General features: G+C 40.9%; 1 protein-coding gene across 1 annotated transcript in view; it reads left to right on the forward strand.

The window, feature by feature from the left end:
- SPPL3 (signal peptide peptidase like 3) overlaps nt 1-23,836 on the forward strand; it is a 114,233-nt gene that overhangs the window by 55,763 nt on the left and 34,634 nt on the right. The window contains exon 2 of the mRNA XM_080649934.1: nt 20,369-20,446. Coding sequence (XP_080506060.1) covers nt 20,369-20,446 — 78 coding nt within the window. The remainder of the gene's footprint in view (nt 1-20,368; nt 20,447-23,836) is intronic.

Raw genomic sequence — 23,836 nt, forward strand, 5'->3', positions numbered from 1 at the left:
TTTTGTCCATCACTGCTTTCAGTCTTGCAAATAAAATAAATTGCCTAAGAAATTTTTGTCCCATAGAATCTACTTTGGGAAACACTAATTAAGAGGTGGTTTTTATTTCTGGGTTTTTTGTTTGTTTTTTTGAGTGATATTGAAGTTTGCCAATGTTTATGTAGAGTAGATGTGCCCTTCCCTCATATTCTTGTAGTATCTGATTCAGGTAAAATCCATTTGAATAAATGGGGGCAATAAAATTGAAACAAAACATTAGCTCTTGGAAGTGTAGTAGTGAAGAAAGTTGGAGGGATTAAGTAGCCCAAATGGGAGCACATATCCCAGTGGAAGGAACAGAAGAGTTTAACCTCAACAGGAGTTAGCATTTCTTCTCCGACCTCCCTACTGCAAGCAGCCCTAAGTCTCGACAGTCACTCTGCATAGCTTTGGGTCTCTGTGGGAAAAATGGGGCCCTGGGGCTGACCTTGGTTTGTCTGCTGGAAAAGGACAAATGTCTCTGCAGCCAGTCCTCTATTATTTTCACTAATAGAGGGAAACCTTTACTTAGGAAATCCACAGTGGAAGCTATTGAGAGTAAACAAAGAACTTCAGAGCTTCTTGATCCAGAATGTCTGGATTTAAATCCAGGCTCTATCACTCACTAACTTTGTCAAGTTAAACAAGATATCCCACTTCCCTATCCCTTGATTTTCTTATATATAAACTAGAGGCCCAGTGCACAAAATTCATGCACGGAGGGGGGGGGCGTGGTGTGTGTCCCTCAGCCCAGCCTGCACCCTCTCCAATCTGGGACCCCTTGAGGAATGTCCGACTGCCCATTTAGGCCCAATCCTACCTGGATAGGACCTAAACGGGCAGTCGGACATCCCTCTCACAATCCAGGACTGCTGGCTCCCAACTGCTCGCCTGCCTGCCTTCCTGATTGCCCCTAACCACTTCTGCCTGCCAGCCTGATCACCCCCTAACCACTCCCCTGCCAGCCTGATTGATGCCTAACTGCTCCCCTGCCAGCCTGTTTGCCCCTAACTGCCCTACCCTGCAGGCCTGGTTCCCCCCAACTGCTCTCCCCTGCAGGCCTGGGTCCCCCCCAACTGTCCTTCCCTGCAGGCCTGGTCGTCCCTAACTTCCCTCCTCTGCCGGCCTGGTCACCCCTAACTGCCCTCCCCTGCAGGCTTGATCACCCCAGCTGCCCTCCCTTGTAGGCCTGGTCCCTCCCAACTGCCCTCCCCTGCTTGCCTGATCGCCCACAACTGCCCTCCCTTGCAGACCTGGTCCCTCTCGACTGCCCTCCCCTGCTGGCCATCTTGTGGCGGCCATCTTGTGTCCACATGGGGTTAGTCATCTTTGACCACATGGGGCAGCCATCTTGTGTGTTGGAGTGACAGTCAATTTGCCCATTATTTTACTAGATAGGTGGATTAGATAGGATAGAGGCCTGGTGCACGGGTGGGGGCCGGCTGGTTTGCCCTGAAGCGTGTCCCGGATCAGGATGGGGGTTCCCTTGGGGCATGGGGCAGCATGGGCGAGGGGCCTGTGGTGGTTTGCAGGCCGGCCACGCCCCCTGGCGACCCAAGCGGAGCCCCTGGTATCTGGGATTTATTTATCTTCTACAATTGAAACTTTGTAGCCTTGACCGGAGGCCAAGGCAGGCCAGGGCAGGCGGAAAGCTTGGCTTCCTCCATTGCTGGGGAAACCCAAGCCTCCTGCTGGCTCCGTGGCCGTAGCCATCTTGGTTGGGTTAACTTGCATACTCGCTCCTGATTGGCTGGTGGGCGTGGCTTGTGGTGTAGTGGAGGAACGGTCAATTTGCATATTACTCTTTTATTAGATAGGATTAGGGGTAATAAAAGTTAACTACTTCCTATGGTAGTAATGAAGTTTAAATAACAAAATTATTCAGAATAAGCCAAATCTTCAGTAAATGTTAGTTATTACCCCTATAAGAACTATTAAAATAATTTTCCTTATTCTCATTTCATCATTCCCTAGCTGAAGAATTTGTAATGATTCCCATGAACAGTAAACTTACGTTATTAACACTCCATTTACCAGATAACTTCATTGAGAGCTTAACTCTGTGAAAAGACGGTATTATCACCCTCATTTTACAAATTGAAGACTAGAAAGATTAAGTGACTTGCACCAGGTCACAGTTGGCAAAGGACAGAATCAGGATTTGAACCCAGGACATCTGACTACAGAACTTGTCTTCTTAACTGTACTATACCACCTCACAAGGCACTCCACATGTTTCATTAACCTGGTTCTCTTTATTTTATTAGGTGTTTATCCTCCTTAAATCAAGCTAATTTGGTGCATTTCCATCTTATTACTGAAAGGTTTGGAGTGGGCTGGGGTCGCGCTCCTATGACATGAGGCCATAATGTATCAAAAGAGATTTTATTCTGGGCACCTGGATGCAGGTGGGCTGAGACCGAGAAAAGCATCAGCGAAGAGAGCAGGGAGAGAGAGGTTTTTATTAACCCTGGCTGGCTGCAAGCCGCTCTGCTGACGTAAGTGTTCGTTCTGTCCTTGGTTCCTGCCATGCCAGGTGTCTCCTGGTTATCTGAGCTATGCTGTGCTCAAGGCTGCAAGCTTTCTGCAAGATATCTGCTAAGCACAGTAAGTCTTTCTCTGCCCCCTTTTATTCTCTTTAACCCTTTCAATTACCAATATATATGCCATCTCTTCTGCTTAAAAATTTCCCTTTCTTCAGCCAGTCTTCTGGGAAACCTTCCACATTTCACCTCACCCAACTCTTGATATCTTTCTTTGGCGTCTTTACCTGGCTGATTTCCATAGCACTTAGATACTCATTATTCTTTGAAGGGAATTCAAGTGTCCCTTTTTATTTATTTTTTAAAAAATATATTTTATTGATTTTTTACAGAGAAGAAGGGAGAGGAATAGAGAGTTAGAAACATCAGTGAGAGAGAAACACTGATCAGCTGCCTCCACACCTACAACTGGGGATGTGCCCACAACCAAGGCACATGCCCTTGACTGGAATCGAACCCGGGACCTTTCAGTCTGCAGGCTGACGCTCTATCCACTGAGCCAAACCGGTCAGGGCTCAAGTGTTCCTTTTTATATATTCACTCAATATAAAGAAGCTCTAATATACATTTTATAAAAGTAGTTGATTAATTTATCTTATGAAACCAAGCTTTGAATTTAAGGAAATTTCAGCTTAAGATACTTACAAACTCGCTCTTTTCTTTGAACCTGTTGTACCTTCTTCACTTCACTGAATAACTCTGCATGCATCCTATTTTATGGATAAGATTGAGACTTTCTAGCATGAGTACGTTTATAAAACCTCATCTCTACTTCAGCCCATTATTTATTTATTTATTTTTGCAGGTTATTTTATTGTATTTTTTTATAAATCTTTATTTTTCAGATTATTACAGTTGTTCCTCTTTTTTCCCCCCATAGCTCCCCTCCACACAGTTCCCACCCCACCCTCTGCCCTTACCTCCCCCCACTGTCCTCATCCATACTTGTACGATTTTTGTCTAGTCTCTTCCCGCATCCCCCACACCCCCTTCCCCCCGAGAATTGTCAGTCCACTCCCTTTCTATGCTCCTGATTCTATTATATTCACCAGTTCATTCTGTTCATCAGATTTTTTATTCGCTTGATTTTTAGATTCACTTGTTGATAGATAAGTATTTGTTGTTCATAATTTTTATCTTTACCTTTTTCTTCTTCTTACAGGATACCCTTCAGCATTTCATATAATACTGGTTTGGCAGTGATGAACTCCTTTAGCTTTTTCTTATTTGTGAAGCTCTTTATCTGACCTTCAATTCTGAATGAGGGCTTTGCTGGGTAGAGTAATCTTGGTTGTAGGTTCTTGCTATTCATCACTTTGAATATTTCTTGCCACTCCCGTCTGGCTTGCATAGTTTCTGTTGAGAAATCAGCTGACATTCGTATGGGTACTCCCTTGTAGGTAACTGTTATTCTCTTGCTGCTTTTAATATTCTCTCTTTGTCCTTTGCCCTCGGCATTTTAATTATGATGTGTCTTGCTGTGGTCCTCTTCGGATTCCTTTTGTTTGGGGTTCTGTGCGCTTCCTGGACTTGTAAGTCTATTTCTTTCACCAGGTGGGGGAAGTTTTCTGTCATTATTTCTTCAAATAGGTTTTCAGTGTCTTGCTCTCTCTCTTCTTCTGGCACTCCCATAATTCTGATGTTGGTACGCTTGAAGTTGTCCCAGAGGTTCCTTACACTATCTTCGTATTTTTGGATTCTTTTTTATTTTTGCTTTTCCGGTTGGGTGTTTTTTGCTTCTTTGTATTTCAAATCTTTGACTTGATTCTTGCGATCCTCTAGTCTGTTGTTGGATCTCTGTATATTATTCTTTATTTCAGTGTATGCTTAATTTCTAGTTGGTCCCTTTGACTTGATTCTTGCGATCCTCTAGTCTGTTGTTGGATCTCTGTATATTATTCTTTATTTCAGTGTATGCTTAATTTCTAGTTGGTCCTTTTTCATATCCTCGAGGGACTCACTAAATTTATCAGCGGTTTCTAGAAAATTCTTGAAAAACCTTATAATCGTGGTTTTGAATTCTATATCCAGTAGTTTGCTTTCCTCCATTTCTGTCATTTGTGACCTGTTTCTTTGTCTCTGCATTTTGGTTGCTTCCCTGAGTTGATAGAGTGGCTTTGTGTGCTAGGTGTCCTATAAGGCCCAGTGGCTCAGCCTCCCCAGTTACCTGAGGTGGACACTCTTGGTGCACCCCTTTGTGGGCTGTGTGCACGGTCTTGTTGTAGTTAAGCCTTGATTGTTGTTGGTATCACTGGGAGGAATTGACCTCCAGGCCAATTGGCTGTGAGGATCAGTTGTGTCTACGATGGGAGAACTTCTGGGCTGGAGACAGCCTTATGGGACAGGACTTGCTTCAGTGGGGCTTTGGTGCTCACTGTGTCTGCCCCCTGAGTATGTCCCTTATGGATCTGAGGAGTTGTAATCTGGATGGTCCCACTCTGACCACTGGGTACACTGGTTCTTGGATCTCCAAGGAGGTGCTAATTTAGCCTCTGCCTGAGGCCACCCAGCAGGAGCTACCAAGAGATCTGCAGATTCCTCTTCTTTGTTTGGGTTTTGGAGGTGCCCAGATGAGGCCCAGCTGTGAAGCATTGCAAGCTGCTGTGGGGCCTTGGGCCTTCTTTTGGAAGTTCTGGGGCTCTCTGACCCAGCTGCAGTTTGTTGGGTAATTTTAGATTGCAAAGGGCCAGGCCATTCATATGCAAAAGTCTCTGCGCACAGCTGGGGTGGGGTTGTAAATTGGGTTGGGCGGGGTCTCAGGGAATCAACAGGGCAGAGCGAACAGCAATGGCTGACCTTCAGCCCTGCCCTAAGAGGCCCCTGGGTCTCACAGTAATCGCTGCAAGCACCTCTGAGAAAAAGCTGCCCTCATGTTCCGGCCCAATGCCAGACAGTCCAGTCCTCCCCCGCCCCCCCCCCCTTATGAGTCTCGCCCGGAACTGGAGTTCACAGCAGTCGGGAGCTTGTGTCTCCTTCCTGCTTGAAAAAGGCAACCGCATCCTCTGTTGCCAGCCCTTTCTGCGCATGCGCCTCCGAACCTCTGCACTTTACTTCTGCAGCTCCTCTGAGTCTCAGTGTGCTTTTCTCTTCCCTTCTAGTTGTAGAATTTCCACTCAGCCAGCCTTCCTCTGGTTCTGGATGATGTCCGTTTTGTCTTTTAGTTGTAGTTTTGAAGTGGTTGTGCGAGGCAGCAAGTTCAGGTGTTTACCTATGCCGCCATCTTGGTTTCTCCCAGCCCATTATTTTTTATCTGACCTTTCCGGTCTCAGTAGAGAAGGTGTTATTTCCCCTTCTTGTTTTCTCAAAAATTGTGCCCACATAATCATTTCCCTCCTCTGGTTATCCTTAATCTTCAAAGAACTTCTATTTTTCTTGTATTTCAAGTGGCATAGGTCTTCCCTCACTTTAAAAAACAGAAACAAAATCACGCTGTTTATTTTCCACATTACTATTCAGTTTCATTTCTGTCTTCTCGTGCTAGACTTCTTCAGGCAATGATGGGAACTCTCTACTTCCACTTTCTCTCTGCTCACCATTCTACTGAAACTGCTCTAGAAATCACCTATAATCTTCCCTGACCAAATGGCCTACTCTCAATCCTCATACTCTTCTGCTTATGTTGAGAGGTAATACGGTATAATGGTTAGAAGCATTAGAACAGTGGTTCTCAACCTTCTTAATGCCACGACCCTTTAATACAGTTCCTCGTGTTGTGGTGACCCCCAACCATAAAATTATTTTTGTTGCTACTTCATAACTGTAATTTTGCCTACTGTTATGAATCGTAATGTAAATATCTGTGTTTTCCGATGGTTTTAGGTGACCCTGCTAGCGGTTCTCAATCGCTGCTGTAGAGCCTAAGACCATCGGAAAACACAGATATTTACATTACGATTCATTAACAGTAGCAAAATTACAGTTATGAAGTAGCAACGAAAATAATTTTATGGTTGGGGGTCACCACAACATGAGGAACTGTATTAAAGGGTCGCGGCATTAAGAAGGTTGAGAACCACTGCATTAGAAAGTTAGGCTCTTTGGAGCTACACTATGTTCACATTCTGTTTCTGGCATTTTCTGTGTCTATAACTTGGGGCAAATTTCTTAGCATCATACTGTCCCAGTTTTCTCAGCATATGTACTAAGCATTTAGCACTTCTTTGTTGCATCCCCAAATGACCTTTTTCCCTCAGCTCTAAGCTCTCCCTGTAGTAACTCCAATTTCCAATGTTCCAGCTGTTCAGGAAAAATGAAACCAAAGACTGAAAGCTGAGTGGAAACATTTCTTTACTGTCAAAGAGTAAAGTCAGTCCAGCATAGAGTCTTGGTGTTGGGAGGTGAGATTTGAAGAAGGGGAAGTGGGATAGGGTTTTAAAGTCAAGTCAGTAGAGCATCTCAGTTCATTTTAGGACAGTGGGTGTCTGGATGCGGCTGATGGCCGGTGCTCGGGCTTGTTGCTTAGGTAAGCGTTGGGCTGTGTGGAGGTGGCCTGTGTCCATAGGGTTCTGCCTGGGAATGGGACTTTCAGCTGGCTCTGCTGCGTACGTGAGGGACCTGAACTGGGGTTTCTGTGCTCTGTTAGGTGCCCACCACTGTTATCAGGCTCGATGGCCAGGTCAGCATTTGTCCTACTCAGGAAATTTATTTTGTTTTGTTAATGCTTACCCAAGAATTCCCCCCCCCCATTGTTTTATTAGAGTGGCAGGAAGGGAGGGGAAGAGAGAAGGGGGGGGGAGAGAGAGGGAGAGAGAGAGGGAGGGAGGGAGAGGGAGAGGGAGGGAGAGATAACATCGATGTCAGAGAGACACATCATTTGTTTGCCTCCTGACTAGGATCGAGGATCAAACCTGCAACCCAGATACAGACCCTTGACCAGGAATCAAACCTGAGGCCCTCCAGTGCAAAGGCTGACGTTCTAACCACTGAGCAATGCTGTCCAGGGCTAAGTCCCATTCAAAAATAAAATTTTTTTATTGATTTCAGAGAGGAAGCGGGGGGGGGGGGGGGGCGGGTAGGGAGAGAAAGAGAAACATCAATGATGAGAGAGAATCATTGATCGGCTGCCTCCTACACACACACACACACACACACACACAATCGAACCTGCAACCCGGACATTTGTCCTGACCTGGAATCAAGCCATGACCACCTGGCTCATAGGTCGACCCTCAACCACTGAGCAACACCAGCCAGGCAATGCACATGCTTTTGAAATTATAATATGAGGACTTATGTACGAGAGTAATTCATAGGAAAGAATTGAAGCATATTGCCATAGAAGCCTTTAGTGTGGTGTTTTCTTTCCGTTTTACCAAAGCTCCTTTTAATTCTCTCTTGTCTACCCTAGGCAATAAAATGTGTCCGAAAACAAAGTGACTCCTATCACCTTTGCTGCCTTGGAGACTAATACCTTCCTTTCATAGGAATTTGCTCAGTCATCAGATTTAGTATCTCTGATGGAAGTCAAATGTAAAATATTAACATATGGTGCATCTCATATATGTTCTTTCTGTAAAGCATTTGGTGTTAATGGAGTGATATGAAGAATGAAGGTTCTTCCTTTCTGATCCAAAGATACTTTGATACTGGAAATCTGCTTCATCTTCATGGTGTGACTCAGAGATGTTCATGACTATTGCTAGTCTGTACACACACGCACACGCGCGCGCACACACACACACACACACACACACACCCCTTTGTGCAAAATAAGAAATTGTGTCTCCCTGGCCAGGTGGGCTCAGGCTCATAAATCACCTTTGCGAAAGGAAAAGATGTGCCTCCCACCAGGTGGGTGCATCCACCCATTAGGATACACACCTTTTCTGCAGGGGGCCAGATAGTACGTATTTTGGCCTCTGGGAGCCATGTGGTCTCTGTGACAGCTACTCTCCTCTGCCATTGAAGCGCTACAGCAGCCATAGACGGTACCTGAATGAATGAGCTTGGCTGTGTTCATTGGAATCCAGCAAGCCATACATTGCCCACTCCTGGTATGCGCAACACATAACACTTCCATAGCACTTCATTTCTCTATTAAAACATTATATTCTGCCACCTTGTATGATGTGTCTTTCTTACTTAGATTGTAGCCTTAAGTGACTGTCGCATTCACTTTTTGTATCTCGCACATAAAGATGAAATTTAGTTTAATTGTTAAAATTTTACTCGATAACTTATTCCATTTTTAAGCTTCACATTTGTTTTTTCCCTTAAACTATGGAAGAGAAATATTGTGGACATTATAATATTAGCACATATTTTAGATAAAAATGTCTATTTCAACATTTTCACCATGAAGGGAAAAATTGTAGCATTTCTTAGACCTGGAATATGTCATTTCCTGTAGATTATATTTGAGGCTCAAAGTCTTGCATAGCAAAAAAGTTGTAACTACCTCTTGGTGTTTGTGAGGTGATAGAACTGCATGTGAGAAAATGCTAGCCATTTGTATAGCCAGGGCTTATAGGTAAATGTATAAAAGACAGCAGTTCTCAAAAGTGTTGTCTGTGGATTCCTGGGAGTTCCTCAGACTCTTTCAGTGGGTCATGGTCAAATTATTCTCATAATGCTACTGAAGTTTTTTGTCTTTTTCATTTTGACACTGTCTTCTTAAGGTGAAAAGCAGTGTTGAGTAAAACCATACTGTGATGTACCATGAGTCAATCAAGGCAGTGACACCAGACTGTACTAGTAATCATGGTATTCTTCACCACCATGCACACACTGGTTTTGTGTGTGTGTGTGTGTGTTGAAGGTGGTTTCACTTAGAGCAAAGCAGTGAAAATTACTAGTACTTCTATTAAATCTTAACGCTTGAGCACAATTTTTTGTGATAAAATGGAAAGTTCCCTTTAAAGCTTTCTGTTGCTAAAGTACCATTGGATTTCTTGAGAAAATCACTTGGGCAGGCATTTGAGATGCTTAGCTGCATTAGCTACCTTTTTCTTGGAATACCATTTTTACTTGAAGAGTGACTAGTGGAGAAACTAGAGTTATTCACACTTGACAGACAGTTTCTCAGAAATGAATAAAGTGAGCCCATCACTTCAATGCAAAAAAACTGTTTTTGCCAGTGATAAACTTTGAGCTTTTAAGTGAAAATTAGATTTTGGGAAAATTTGGATTTATTATCATAAGCATCAGAAATGATATTAAGTGGTTTTTTTCAGATATTGTATAATGAAATGTGACTACATCTGGAATAGCTGCATAACTCAGTGAACCAGTATCTTCCAGTTGACCAGTGTGCGAGTTCACAAAATCATCCATAGATAAAAGACCTATTCCAAGTACAGCACAGTGTATTGAATTTAAATGTAATATAGTTTTTTAAAATCACTGGTATGGTTTCAGATTCCATATTAAAAATTAACCTTTAAGAAATTAACCACTTGTTGAATTTTAGTGGAGTATCAAAGAATATCCTCAGTTATCTGAAAAGGTTACTAAACTGCCCCTCCATTTTCCAACTGCCCATTTGTGTAAGGCTGATTCCCCACCCCATCCCAACCAGAGTTCAACCAAAACAACATATGGCAACAGATTGGATGCAGAAGCAGATGTGAGAATCAGGCTATCTTCTGTTTAAGACAGATGTTAGAGATGTTTGCAAAAAATGTAAAGGAACACTCCTCATCTCAGTATTTCTGTTATTCATTTGGAAAATAGTTAATTTCCTTTAAAAGTGTTTTTTATGTTCACAGGCAATGGTTTTATTATCTTCAAATGAATTCGTGAATAAATACTTTTATTTCAAACTAGAGGCCCGGTGCACGAAATTCATGCACTGGGGGGAGGGGGAGGCTTCCCCTCAGCCTGGCCTGTGCCCTCTCGCAGTCTGGGAGCTCTTGGGGGATGTCCTGGAGGCGGGAGCGCTGCTGTGCTTGCTAGCTCTGAACCCAGCTCAGGGCTTCTGGCTGAATGGCACTCCCCCTGTGGGAGCGCACTGACCACCATGGGGCAGCTCCTGCGTTGAGCGTCTGCCCCCTGGTGGTCAGTGCGTGTCATAGCGACCGGTCATTCTGCCACTCGGTCAATTTGCATATTAGCCTTTTATTCTACTGAATAGGATGTGATAAATACCATACTTCTAACCCAAAAGAACAAAAGCTTTTAGGGGTCTTCTATTTTAAGGGTATAAATGGTCTCAAGACCAAACAGTTTGCAAAGTGCTGGTCTAGGGCAGTGTCTGTGCGGAGTTGGAATAGTAGTTGCTTGGTTGTGGAGTGGATAAGAATGCTTTCATTGTATAGCTTGAAGGCTGACACATAGAACGTTACAGAACAGCACTCTCTGTCTCAGTTTGGCATGATTTTTAGCAGGATATGTGTTATAAGCACTTGCTGGTAAAGCAGCTAGAAATAGATATTTAGTTTTAGAGCAGTTACTAAAATCCAGCATGGTTCTAAAAGTCTTCGGGTGTAGAATATTATCTTATATATGTGAGAACTTTCTGGTAGCTCTTTGTGTCTGTTCTATTAAGGGTTGGGGGAATGTAAAGACTTAGTGGTTTTTGTAATGACCACATAAAACTTTTCAACTGAACAGCTGACCTGTACTAATGCATCACTTAGCAAAGTGTTCAGGTCTGTTTGAGTACATTTGGCTAACCTGATTTTGGCATGTCTCAAAGGCATGTATTTAGTTTCTTGTTGCATTTTAGTAAGAATTCCTGTATTTCAGAGTGTAGTGTCGTTCCTGTTTTTAATGTGCATTTAGAGTATCTGGAAACAAACACCTCAGTAGGAGAGCCTGAGAGAAGACACATTGCTGTGGATGCTTTGTGTAGGTAGGGAGAGGCTGTGTAATAAATCAGATGGCTGGGCTTTGATTTTCTTTTTCTTTTTTTAACTATATTTTGTTGGTTTTTTACAGAGAGGAAGGGACAGGGATAGAGAATTAGAAACATCGATGAGAGAGAAACATCAATCAGCTGCCTCCTGCACACCCCCCACTGGGGATGTGCCTGCAACCAAGGTACATGCCCTTGACCGGAATCGAACCCGGGACCTTTCAATCTGCAGGCCGACGCTCTATCCACTGAGCCAAACCAGTTAGGGCTGGGCTTTAATTTTCTAAAATTGGCCAGACTATCCACCCTTTTTTGGTGGGAATACCTTCCTTTCCTTCTTACCTTATTCAAGTGTTACCCTAGAGCCCAGACCTAATTCCTGTAGTAAAATGCTAGGATCTCTGTTTACTTCTGAAGTGTTGATGACTCTTCAATTTTTTGTCTGGGCAAAGAGAAGAAGAGAGAGGTGGAGGCCAGGACCTCTTCCTCACCATCATCATTAGCAGTGAAAACCTTTAGACATTTTAAAATAGCTGTCTGCTTGTTTTTATGGGCTTGTGGAGTCGTTAAGAAGTGAGCCTACTTCAGGAGACCAAGGGTATAAACACATATAGGACAAACCGATCTATTTGGCAAAGAAAAAAAGAGCTCATGGGTTGGACCCTAAGACTGGCCACACTTTAAAAAAAGTAACCCAAGAGAAAAATTTTCCCAGGGTTGATTAAACCAACCAGAGACTCTAACCGTATAATGGCTTAGCTTTATCTGTCTCTGCTGGTATAATGTAGGTTTTACATAGATCACTTTTAAGTCTGTAAATATTGGGTGATTAAAAGAAGAAAATGAATTACTGTTTTCAGTAGCCTGGGAACAGTGTCCTCTTTGTCAGTGCTAATGATATGCCATATGCAGCCAAATGAAAGACAGTTATCTGTGAAAGGATATTTCTGGCAATATCTTTATTTTTGGAAGAAAAACACAATGTAAAAACCTAGAATCTTGAAGATAAAAGGTAGTTGGGCCTCCATGTTCATCTAGCGAGCCACATGCGGCTTTTTGGCCCCTTGAGTGTGGCTCTTCCACAAAATCGCGCACGTACAGTGCGATTGAAGGAGTACCCTAATTAAGTTAATAACAATGTACCTACCTATATAGTTTAAGTTTAAAAAATTTGGCTCTCAAATTTCAATCATTGTACTGTTGGTATTTGGCTCTGTTGACTAATGAGTTTACCGACCACTGATCTAGGCCAACAGAGGATTTTCTAGAGACCAGAAAGATAGCAAGACTTGACCCGGGAAGATTAGCTGGCTAGTTACGGTATAATTAAAGATGGAACCAAAGCCCTGGCTGGTGTGGCTCAGTTAGTTGGGCATCGACTAGTGCATTGAAAGGTTGTGGGTTCAATTCCTGGTCAGGGCACAAGCCCGGGTTTCGGGCTGGTTTCCCTCTTCCTCCCTCTCCCTTCGAAGCTCTCTCTCTCTAAAAATGAATAAACAATATTGAAAAGAAAAATAAGAAAAGATAAGAATCAGAGCCTCCTGGCTCCATTTGTCCTCCAGTTTGGGGGAGATGATGAAGTCATTTTGGGAGACTTTGGGGTTAGACTTTCCTTGTTCAGAACTGTACCTCGCTCCTCATCTCAAAAATGGTGACAATCACACAAGTCCACAAATCCCCAAACCAACAACGATGCAAACTCTTTTGGAAGCAAATGTGACATAAACTGATATGAGGCTATTTATAATCTTTATTTATCTTCCTTAATGGGACTATTCATATGTTTCACTACAGAAATACTATCATTTCATTATAAAAGTACCACTCCAGGCCACAATAGGGGTATTTTCTTTGTAAAATTCAAAAAATTCTGAAACATCTATTCTCAAGGTGTATTTTTGGATAAGGAATTTGTGGATATGTAGTACTTTAACCTCATAGAATGATTGTAAAAATGCATAAATGCTCAGTAAAATGATAGATGTTATTGCTGTTGGCCAACAATAAAAGCCCAGCACTCCAGTTTTTGAAATGCAACATGGGTATCTATCTACAGTTGACCTGTGAACAACACAAGGCTTAGGGGGCTGATACCCCACCCCCACCCTGTCACACATGCAGTGGAAAATTAGCACGTGACTTCAGTTGTTCAGTATCCACAGGGGATTGGTTCCAGGACCCCCTAGAGATACCAAAATCCACAGATGCTCAAGTCCCTTATATAAAATAGCGTAGAGCAATGCATACATACAATATATAGTGGGATCCCACCCATGGATTAAAATATGTACTGTTTTTGATCTGTGGTTGGTTGAATCCACAGATTTGCAACCCATGGATACAGATGGTCAACTCTATATTTACTGAAAAATACTGGTGTATGTGTGGACATGCACAGTGCAAATCTGTGTTGTTCAAGGGTCTACTGTATACAGGTGTGTGTCAGTGTGCAGTCACTAGAACTTTCTGCAGTGATGGAAATGTTCTTTTTCTGACCATCTAATGCAGTAGCCACCAGCTGTTGAACACTTGAAATTCAACTAGCGTAACTGAGGAACTGAATTTTTAATTTTATTTAAATAAGCACATGGGACTGGTGGCTGCCATCTTGGACTGCACAGCTCTGTAATTCATTTGAATTCATGTTCTGCAAGCTTTACTTTTGCTCTTTTTGTAATTATCTCTTTCTATTGATTAAATATACAATATGATCCAGCAGATTTTTAAGACAGCTAATGTGAGGAGAACTTATGTTTCTAATACATCCTAGGCTTATCATCTATAATAATAATAGCGTAATATGCTAATTAGACCAGATGGACGTCCTTCCGGGATGAAGCCGGGGCTGCAGCTGCCCGTGGCTGCGAGGGAGGGATCCAGGCAGTCAAGAATTTCTTGCATCGGGCCTCTAGTCAGCTTATAATAAACTAGAGGCCTGATGCACAAAATTCATGCACGGGTAGGGTCCCTAGGCCTGGCCAGTGATCATGGCCGATCTGGGCCTTCCGGCTGCCAGCCCGGGGTCTTCCTTTGTTCTGCGCCGCTCCCTGGTGGTCAACGCTTGTCATAGCGAGCGCTCAAACTCCCGGTCACCCAGTCGAACTCCTGAGGAGACACTTTGCGTATTAGCCTTTTATATTTATATAGATCTTTCTGTCTCCAGGGCATTTTAAAGACTTGATAGTAAAGTGTACATATTTCTCTTTTAACTTGACACAGGCAACTTCTAATGAAGTCAACTTAAGTGATTCATAAAATCTAATGTATCTATGCCAAGAAATCCCTAATCTTTGAGAATTTTAAGTGGCAGAAAGTTCCCTGGTAAATTTTTCCCAAAGAAAAGCTAATAGAAAAAACTATTATAAAGTTGTTTTAAGATAGCAAAATATTCTAACCTGTTTGGTGTTGATAACAAATGTGCTAATATGTTCACATTGTTAAGCAGATGTTATTTTCCAAAAACGATTTTTATACACATTTAAAGAATAATATATACAAGATCAATGTTTTTCTAGTCCCTGTAGGCCAGTGGTCGGCAAACTGAGGCTCGCGAGCCACATGCGGCTCTTTGGCCCTTTGAGTGTGGCTCTTCCACAAAATACCACGGCCTGGACGAGTCTATTTTGAAGAAGTGGCGTTAGAAGAAGTTTAAATTTTAAAAAATTGGCTCTCAAAAGAAATTTAAGTCGTTGTACTGTTGATATTTGGCTCTGTTGACTAATGAGTTTGCCGACCACTGCTGTAGGCTAAAAGGGGTTGTTAGAGTACATCTGCGAAAGTACAAGATGCTAATGATATTTTCACAGGAGGTTTGAATGTTCAGTGTCATGATATGCACCTTATCTTTACCTGTGGGAGTCCATGGTTTGTCTTTAGTAAAAGGGCACTAGAAATGTTCCTATCTTCACTAAATCTTTTGTTGTTGTTAATCCTCACCTGAAGATATTTTCCATTGATTTTTAGAGAGAGTGGAAGGGAAGGGGAGAGACACAGAGAGAGAAACATTGGTGTGAGAGAGGCACATTGATTGGTTGCCTCCTGCATGTGCCCTGACCAGATCGAGCCTGCAACCTAGGTACATGCCCTTGACCAGAATTGAACCCGGGACGCTTCAGTCCGAGGGCCGACACTCTATCCACTGAGCCAAACTGGGTAGGGCCTACGTCTTAAATTGACTAAAAAGAGAGGCATGAACAAAGGCATCCATTTGTTTCTATTGAGGTTAGGAACCACAATCTACCCTCCTAATTCAGAAGGGTAAGTTAGATGAAAAAGGGAGAAACATTGGTAGATAGGCTATTATTAATACAGAATTGAGAATTACTAGACAATGTTCATGTGGTTAAAAGTTGTGTTCATTGAACCTAGAATATTTCTCTTTATTTAAAAAAAAAAGTGCGTTCTATATTGTTAAGTTTTTCATGTCTTCATTTTACAGCAAAAGGCCAGTAAGGTAAGGCAGTAGAAAAGAATAGCTCCTGATACATGTTGAGCTTAAAAAAGAGCAAGTTATAGAAGAACAGGTGTGCTTTGTTTTTGTGGTGTGTATGCATTCTGTACCCACAATTTATGGAAGGATGCCTATACCAGTTGTAAACAGTGTCTACAACCAGGGAATGGGCGTGCAGAGAGAAGAGAGAGGAGGCCCTTGTACTTCTGCTTCGTATATTTACTGGTATTTGAATTTTTTTACAATGAACATTAATTATTTTTGGAAATTTTTAAAAGGAAAATTGATAGTATTTTAAAATCAAAATTAATTTTAATTCATGTTCTGTATTTTCTAAGAAGTAACTTTTTTATTAAAAAAGCTTTTTGTAAAACTTCTGTAAGGGTAGTAAGAATTGAAAACATATGGAATTTTAAATAATACCATGAAATAAGTTGTAACTTCTAATTATGTGATACTTGGCACAGTTTACATTAGGAGTCAGTTTTAATCAGATTTTCTTGTGTAGATTTATTTGAAAAAGAAAACAAAACCAAAAACTGTTTAGTCTAGAAGAAGCCTTTAAACATGAGAGTGTTTTTTCCTGAAACCATGCATTTAGTTCTGCAGTGGCTACCATGTTTACCACGAGGCTATGGAGACCTGACCTGGTCGCCCTAATCAGCCTCTTCGTAAGGTATTTTGCGCATGGTCAGCCCTCACCTTGAAAGACAGACTGAAGAAAGTCAGTGACTACAAGATGGTCAGCCACAGACTAGAACTAGAACACAGCACAGGACTGTAAAGTAGGAGGAGCTGGTTTCACAAAAATTCAGCTCAGACTTTCAGAAGTCTTAAGCGACTCCACTGATAGACCTTAAGACTCTGAGTTTGGGAGGGTAATGACAAATGCTTCAGAATACAAAGGGAACAAAAAAGCCAAGTCATTCAAGTAAAACACCAGCAAAAGTTCCTCAGGGGAAAAAAAAGCTGCTTATATTTCTATAGCTCTGGAGTCTGTAAAAAAATTTTAATTGCTTTTCAAAATGCCTACTAGCCCTTAATCATAAGAAAAGCCGCTCAATCTTAAATTAATTTTTAATTACATCAGAAAATTAATTAATGCAAATTAAAGCCATATTGAGATACCAATTTCCATCTGTCAGGTTGGTAAAAATTCAAAAGTTAGACAATGCTCACTGTTGAGAAGACAATGAAGAAAGAAAGGAAGAGAAAGAGAGAAAGAGAAAGAAAGAGAGGGAGAAAGAGAGAACTTTTATCCATTACTGGTGAGAGTGCAAAGTGATTTAACTTCTCTGGAGGGCAGTTGGGCAACATCTGTCAAAGTGCCTTTCTTTTCAATCCAGATCTCAATTTTAGGAGCTTTATTCTACACAGGTGTGTCATTTCATTGTGTGTGCAGTGCAGGTAAATTTACAAGTCTCTATTAAAGAATTGTTTGTAAAGAAATTTTTGGATACCACAGTGTCCATTTAAAAGGGATTTTTTAAAAAAGAAAAGCAATGTGGTGTATCCATACAATGGAATATTATGGGGATGTATAAAGAAAAAGAAGAAAAAGCTCTCCACATATTGATACAGGAAGGTCTCTAGTCTATACTGTAAAAACGGGTGGGGGAGTACAGAGCTGTGTATTTAAATATGTTTTTATTGATTTTTTAGAGAGAGAGGAAAGGAGAAACATCGATCAGTTGCCTTCCACATGCACTCCAACTGGGGACTGAACCCACAACCTGAGCATGTGTCCTGACCAGGAATCGAACTGGCAACCTTTTGGTGCATGGGACAATGCTCAACTAACTGAGCCACACCGGCCAGGGCCAGAGCTGTGTATTTAAAACTTTGCTGTTTGTATAAGAAATGGTGAGAAGGCTCTAAAGAAACTAATAAAAGTGATTATTGCCTGGCCAGTGTGGCTCAGTGGTTGATTGTCAACCCATGAAGCAAGGAGGTCATGGTTTGATTCCGTCAGGGCACATGCCCGGGATTTGGGCTCAACCCCCAGTAGGGGGCGTGCAGGAGGCAGCCAACTGAAGACTCTCTCATCATTGATGTTTCTCTCTCTCTCACTCTCCCTTCTTCTCTGAAATCAATAAAAACTTTTTTTTTAAAGTGATTATCTAAAGATAATCCAGTCTGACCCTCATCACCTCACTAAGACTATTTTTGCTAAGGTCACCAGTGACATACACATTAAATAAATCCAGTGGACACTGCAGTTTTCATCTTACTTGACCTCTCAGCAGTCTTCAACACAGGTGACCTCTCCTTCCTACTACAAACAATGGAAGCTGAGCACGTACAGTGTTCGGCTCTCTATATGAATTACTTATTTAATTCTTTAACAGCTCTTTAAAATAGATGTTGTCATTATCCCCATTGTAGAGATGAAGCTGGACCTTAGAGAGGTTAAGTAACTAGTTCCGTCTTAGTAAGGGGTAGATCAAGGGTTTAAATTCAGACACCATCCAGTCCTGCTGCCTCTTTGAAACACGCTCATCACCCTGCTATCCTGGGTTTTCTTCCTCTTTCTCTGTTTCTCTTTGGATTTCTTTGTATCTCCTTCTTCTGCCTGGTCTTTAGGTTTTGGAGGTTTCTTAGGGTTTTATCTTGGATTCTCTTCTCACTGCTGCTAGGCAGTCTTAACCACACCATGGCTTTAATTACCACATAGAAGGTGATAAGCTCCCAATATACACTTTATAGCTTAGAGCTGCTTTGGTCTGTAGACCCAGATATCCAACCATCTCAACCCATCTAAAACCAAAATTTTAACCTGCTCCTCCTGTGTTGCCTTTTTTTGCTAAATGGTACAAGCCGTCCACCAGCGGCTCAGCAGAAACCTGGGAATCCTTCCTAGTCCCATTAAATATCACCAAGTCCTATTTATGTATCTCTCATTCATCTCCTTCCCTAAGGAAAGCACCCCTCCCCAATTTTACTTATACGTTCTCACAGTATCCTGTACTTGTCTTTCTCCCTCTTACAACCTTTTCCATGAGTATATTCACTTGCTTGTTAACTTCTGGTTTTTAAATTCCTTAGCATGACATTTATTTTTTATTCCTTTAGAAAAGACATTCAGGGAAGAACTAAGACAATCTTACTTGTTACTCTATCCCCAGTGGCTAGCAGAGTGTCTGTTTGGCACAGAGGCATCATTAAATATTTGCTTAAATGAAAAAAGGAACATAAATGTATTTAGGAAAACTCCTAACAAAACAAGAATGGGTAGTGTGGAGGGTGAACTCCTGGAGACAGACTTACAAACAAGATTTCTGAGAGTCAAGCCATGGAAGGGAGCTAAGGAATTGGCAGTAGGACTGAGAGAAGTAGGGGAGTTGTGGGTGTGGAATTGCAGGACTCCAACTGTCATTACATCTGGGAGGTAAGATCACGGTTGTCAACAATGTAACAGACTGCCCTAGCTGGTTTGGCTCAGTGGACAGAGCATAGGCCTGTGGACATAGCATAGGCCTGTGGACTGAAAGGTCCCGGGTTCAAATCCGGTCTAGGGCACGTGCTTCGGTTGTAGGCGTCTCCCTGGTCAGGGCGGTGGAGGAGGCAACCAATCAATGTGTTTCTCTCACATCGATATTTCTCTCTGTCTTTCCCTTTCTCTTCCACTGTCTCTAAAAATCAATGGAAAAATGTCCTCTGGTGAGGATTAAAAAAAAAAAGAATGCAACAGATTTCTAGCTTTGACAACTGAGGGGATCATGTTACCGTTCCTTGAGGGGATTGAGGGGACCAGGTATGAAAAAAAGAAGAATGACTTTAGTTTTGGACCTGTTGACTTTGAAGAACTTCCCTCGGGACTCCCAGATGGAGAGAACCAATAGGCAGTTATAAAAATGGAAATAGAATTTAGGAGAGAGATACAGGCTTTATCTCATCACCAGTAAAATACTATTGGTAATTCAAGTGTTAACTGATAAAAGTTTAATCACTGAGACTTTTCATCATTGGTACAGAATAGGTAGATAATATGGTAATTTTTAAATGGGGTGTGGATGTTATAAGATCTATTGTATGTCATACAGAAATGGAATTTTTACATTAATATTCAACATCCTGTGAATATCTTACCTAATAATAGACAAACATGTAAATTGACCGTACCTCCACTACGCCCACAGCCAATCAGGAGTGATTATGCAAATCAACCCAACAAAGATGGCGGGTTAATTTGCATATGATGCACAGAGCGGCTGGGAAGGGCGGGACACCTGCTATGAGGGGGAGGGGTGGTGGCGGAGGGCACTACAGGAATGGTGCTCCGGCCCCCAGGTGGCCCTGGAGCGAGGACTTGCAGGCTCCTGGGTGGCCCAGGAGCAAAGCCAGGGGAGGAAGGGGTATTCTTGCACAAATATCGTGCAATGGGCCTCTAGTTAACTAATAATAGATGTGAAAACTAGCATATCTTATTTTAATTATGTTATTATGTTAATGCTAACTTATACCTTTTTACATTAAAGATGAAATAAAAACTTAGGTTTGTAGACTAAATTCTGTGAGAACTTGCTGCCATGTGATTTATTTTTTTTCCTCTTATTTTTCTAGGGCCTATTCCCTGGTGGATTCCAGTCAAGTGTCTACATTTCTGATTTCCATTCTCCTGATAGTCTACGGTAGTTTCAGGTAAGATGCTCTCAAAGTGAGAGTAATCTCAGTGGGAGGTGAGATTAGCACCAAAACTTACTGCTTTGTGAAGAGAAATATGACTGGCAGGAATTTAGTCAGAACAGGATAAATCTGATAATTTCGTCTTTAATTTGGCTGCTGTTAAAACACTTCTTGGTTTTGCTTATATGACTTTGGAATTTTAATGGAAACATGAATTGCTTAAATTCTGGTTCTGAAATGATGACTCCCATAAACATACTTATTGAGAAGGTTAAGGAGATAATCCTTGACAGTGATTCTACAGTCTCAAAGGGAACAAAGTTTTTCTTAATATAGAAGCATTGACATAGGGTGAGCCATGTGAAATTGCCGATAGGCAACTTTTTTAACCTACACAAATAATTTATGGTTCAGCCTAATTATGGACATTAGTATTTACCAAGTATTTTCTCTGCTGACTTTGGGAATGCTGAGACTGGGTCCTCTTGAAATTCCTTTTCTGGAAGGCACCCACAGGAATAGGAAGTTAGACACTTACTCCTTTTCTTCACTGTGCTTTCTTGAAAGGAACTTTAATATAAATCAAATAGTTTTGTGGCTGACACACTTAACAATAAAGGTCACATGAGAAATTTTAAATTGATAATTTGAAAGGGAGTGATGGTGATAAATGAAATAGGCATAAGAATTTTGAACTATTATATCTGGATTTTAATAGAACTTAGCAAAATCACAGGCTTTATCTCAACACTGCGTAGAACAGGTACAATACTATTGGTAATTCCAGTATCAACTGATACAAGTTTTAATCATTGAGACTTCTATTGAGAATCCTACATTCATAATGAGTCTTAGGAAGCATTAGTTAAGCCAGAGCAACTTAGAACCTTCTCACATAATCTTGATATTTTTGTATTGCTGTCCTTTGGACAAGTTTCTTATTTTTTCTCTTTGTGTATATGTCAGCATTTCCAAAGACTCGGTAATTTTTAAAAAATCTTTAGACCTACAACCCTAGTACTACAGCAAGTCTTTATTTAATGTCAGTAAGTTCTGTGACTTTAAGTGAAATGCTGTATAATGAAGCCAGTTTTACCATAGGCTGATTGATGTAAAAAAAGGGTCAAGTTCTTATAGCATCTTATCTATGTTACAACTAAATGGCATTATTTGTACTTTCATTAGTATATGTGACCTTTTGTTTGGCCTATATTTATATACTGGGTACATTTTTATAGTTTAAATCATTTATATTCTGATTATTTTCACCTAACAAAAATATTTTCCACAATCATCATCATACTAATTTTTAGTACTAGTAATTTGGTATTTCTTTGTGGTACTGTCTTATTCCACTCTTGTTGGACATGTGGGTTGTTAAGGTAACTATCTTTTTATGTTCTTTTGCTTTGGTTGAATTATACAAGTTAAATATTCAAAATTTAAAATACTTCAGCAGAGAGTATAAACTGGCTTTTACTATATAGTGCTGTATTGTTTTGCAGACAGGTTATACCAATTTAGGATCATCCATGTTTTAAACAAAATTGATGCTTATAAATGCACCACAGAATTATATCAATGGAAAAGATTTCTCTGGTGAACTTACTTTACAAATGAGGAAACTGAAGCTCAAGAAGATGAGGTACCTTGATAAAGATCACACAACTCATTTGCTAACAAAGTCTGGTTTGGGACCCAGTTAGGGTTTTATACTTTAGTAATACATTTCTGTAAAACAGTAAGTTGTGATGCCTTTAATTATACATTTAAATTGCCCTCATTGAATAAGTTTGGAAGTGTTTTCTCCTCTTCTGTTTTCTGAAAAAGATTACATAAACTTGTATTTCTTCTTTAAATATATGATAGAACTCACCAGTGAAGCCATCTAAATATTGGCTTTTTGTGGGAAAATTCTTTGTTGTTTTTTTTCGTGCTTTGTTCACTACTTTTTCCCCTACTGGCAAGGAGCCCCAGCCAGTTTGGCTCAGTGGATAGAGCGTCGGCCTGTGGACTGAAGGGTCCTGGGTTCAGTTCCCATCATGGGCACATACCTTAGTTGCAGGCTCCTCTCCCAGTTGCTGGTTCGATCCCCAGGAGGCAGCCCATCGATGATTCTTTCTCATCATTGATGTTTCTCTCTCTCTCCCCTTCTCCCTTCCTCTCTGAAATCAATAAAAATATATTTTAAAAAGTACTGGTAAGGATGTTTTTCTTTTTGTGGTAAAATATACATAAAATGAAATTTACCATTCATTTTTAAGAATACAGTTCAGTAGCAGGTACAAGGTTTTAAAAACACGTTATTGTCTCTCTTTATTGTAACCATTCTGATACTAGGGTGTGGAATGATTTCTCTGGCTTCAATTACATTTCTCTAATAACTGGGATTAGGATGCTGAAAAGCTGTTAAGCATCTTTTCATGTGCTTATTTTATTGGCCACGTGATTTTTCTTTTTTGGTGAAATGTCTATTCCAAATTTTGGGTTGTTTGTCTTATATGGAATAGTAACAGTTCTTTAAATAGTCTAGATACAGGTTCTCCCAATCATGTGATTTGCAAATAATTCTGTTTGGTTTTGTTTTTTACAGTTTGTTTCACCTCTTTTATCCCCCCTTCCCTAAAGTATTGATAAGGTGTGTTTTTTAAAAAAACAACACAGGTTTATAGAGATATAATGTGCCTACTATTTTTTTTAAAATATATTTCTTTATTGATTTCAGAGAGGAAAGGAGAAGGAGAGAGAGATAGAAACATCAATGATGACAGAATCATCGGTCGGCTGCCTCCTGCACACCCCACACTGGGGATCGAGCCTGCAACCCAGACATGTACCCTTGGCCGGAATCGAACCTGGGACCTTTCAGTCAGCAGGCCAATGCTCTATCCACTGAGCTAAGCCGGCTAGGGCTAATGTACCTACTAAGTTCTTCCATATAAAGTGTACAAGTCAGTGGTTTCAGAATATTACTAAGTTGTATAAACATCACCATAATCCAATTTTAGGACATTTTCATCATCCCAAATGAAATCTTGTACCCATTAGTAGTCATTCCCCTCCCCTGTCCCCCCTACTTCTAGGTAACCATTAATCTTTAACTTTCTGTCTCTCGAGATTTGCCTGTCTTCTTTTTTAACATAGGTATTTAAAGCAGCAAAATTTCCCCTAAGCACTGTTTTAACCACATCCCATAAATGTTATATTTTTTATTTCATTCAAGTCAAGATGTTGTCTAACTTTTCTGGTGATTTTTTTTTCTTTTGACCTATGATTTTTTAAAATTATTTTCCTAATATTTGAGGATATTTCAAAATTCTCTGTTGTTGAAAGGAATTTCAACCACCTAATTCAATTTCGTTGTGGTCAGAGACATACTTTTAATTATTTCAATCCTTTTAAATT

This window comes from Plecotus auritus (assembly GCF_963455305.1).
Source record: "Plecotus auritus genome assembly, chromosome: 13".
Lineage (NCBI taxonomy): Eukaryota > Metazoa > Chordata > Mammalia > Chiroptera > Vespertilionidae > Plecotus > Plecotus auritus.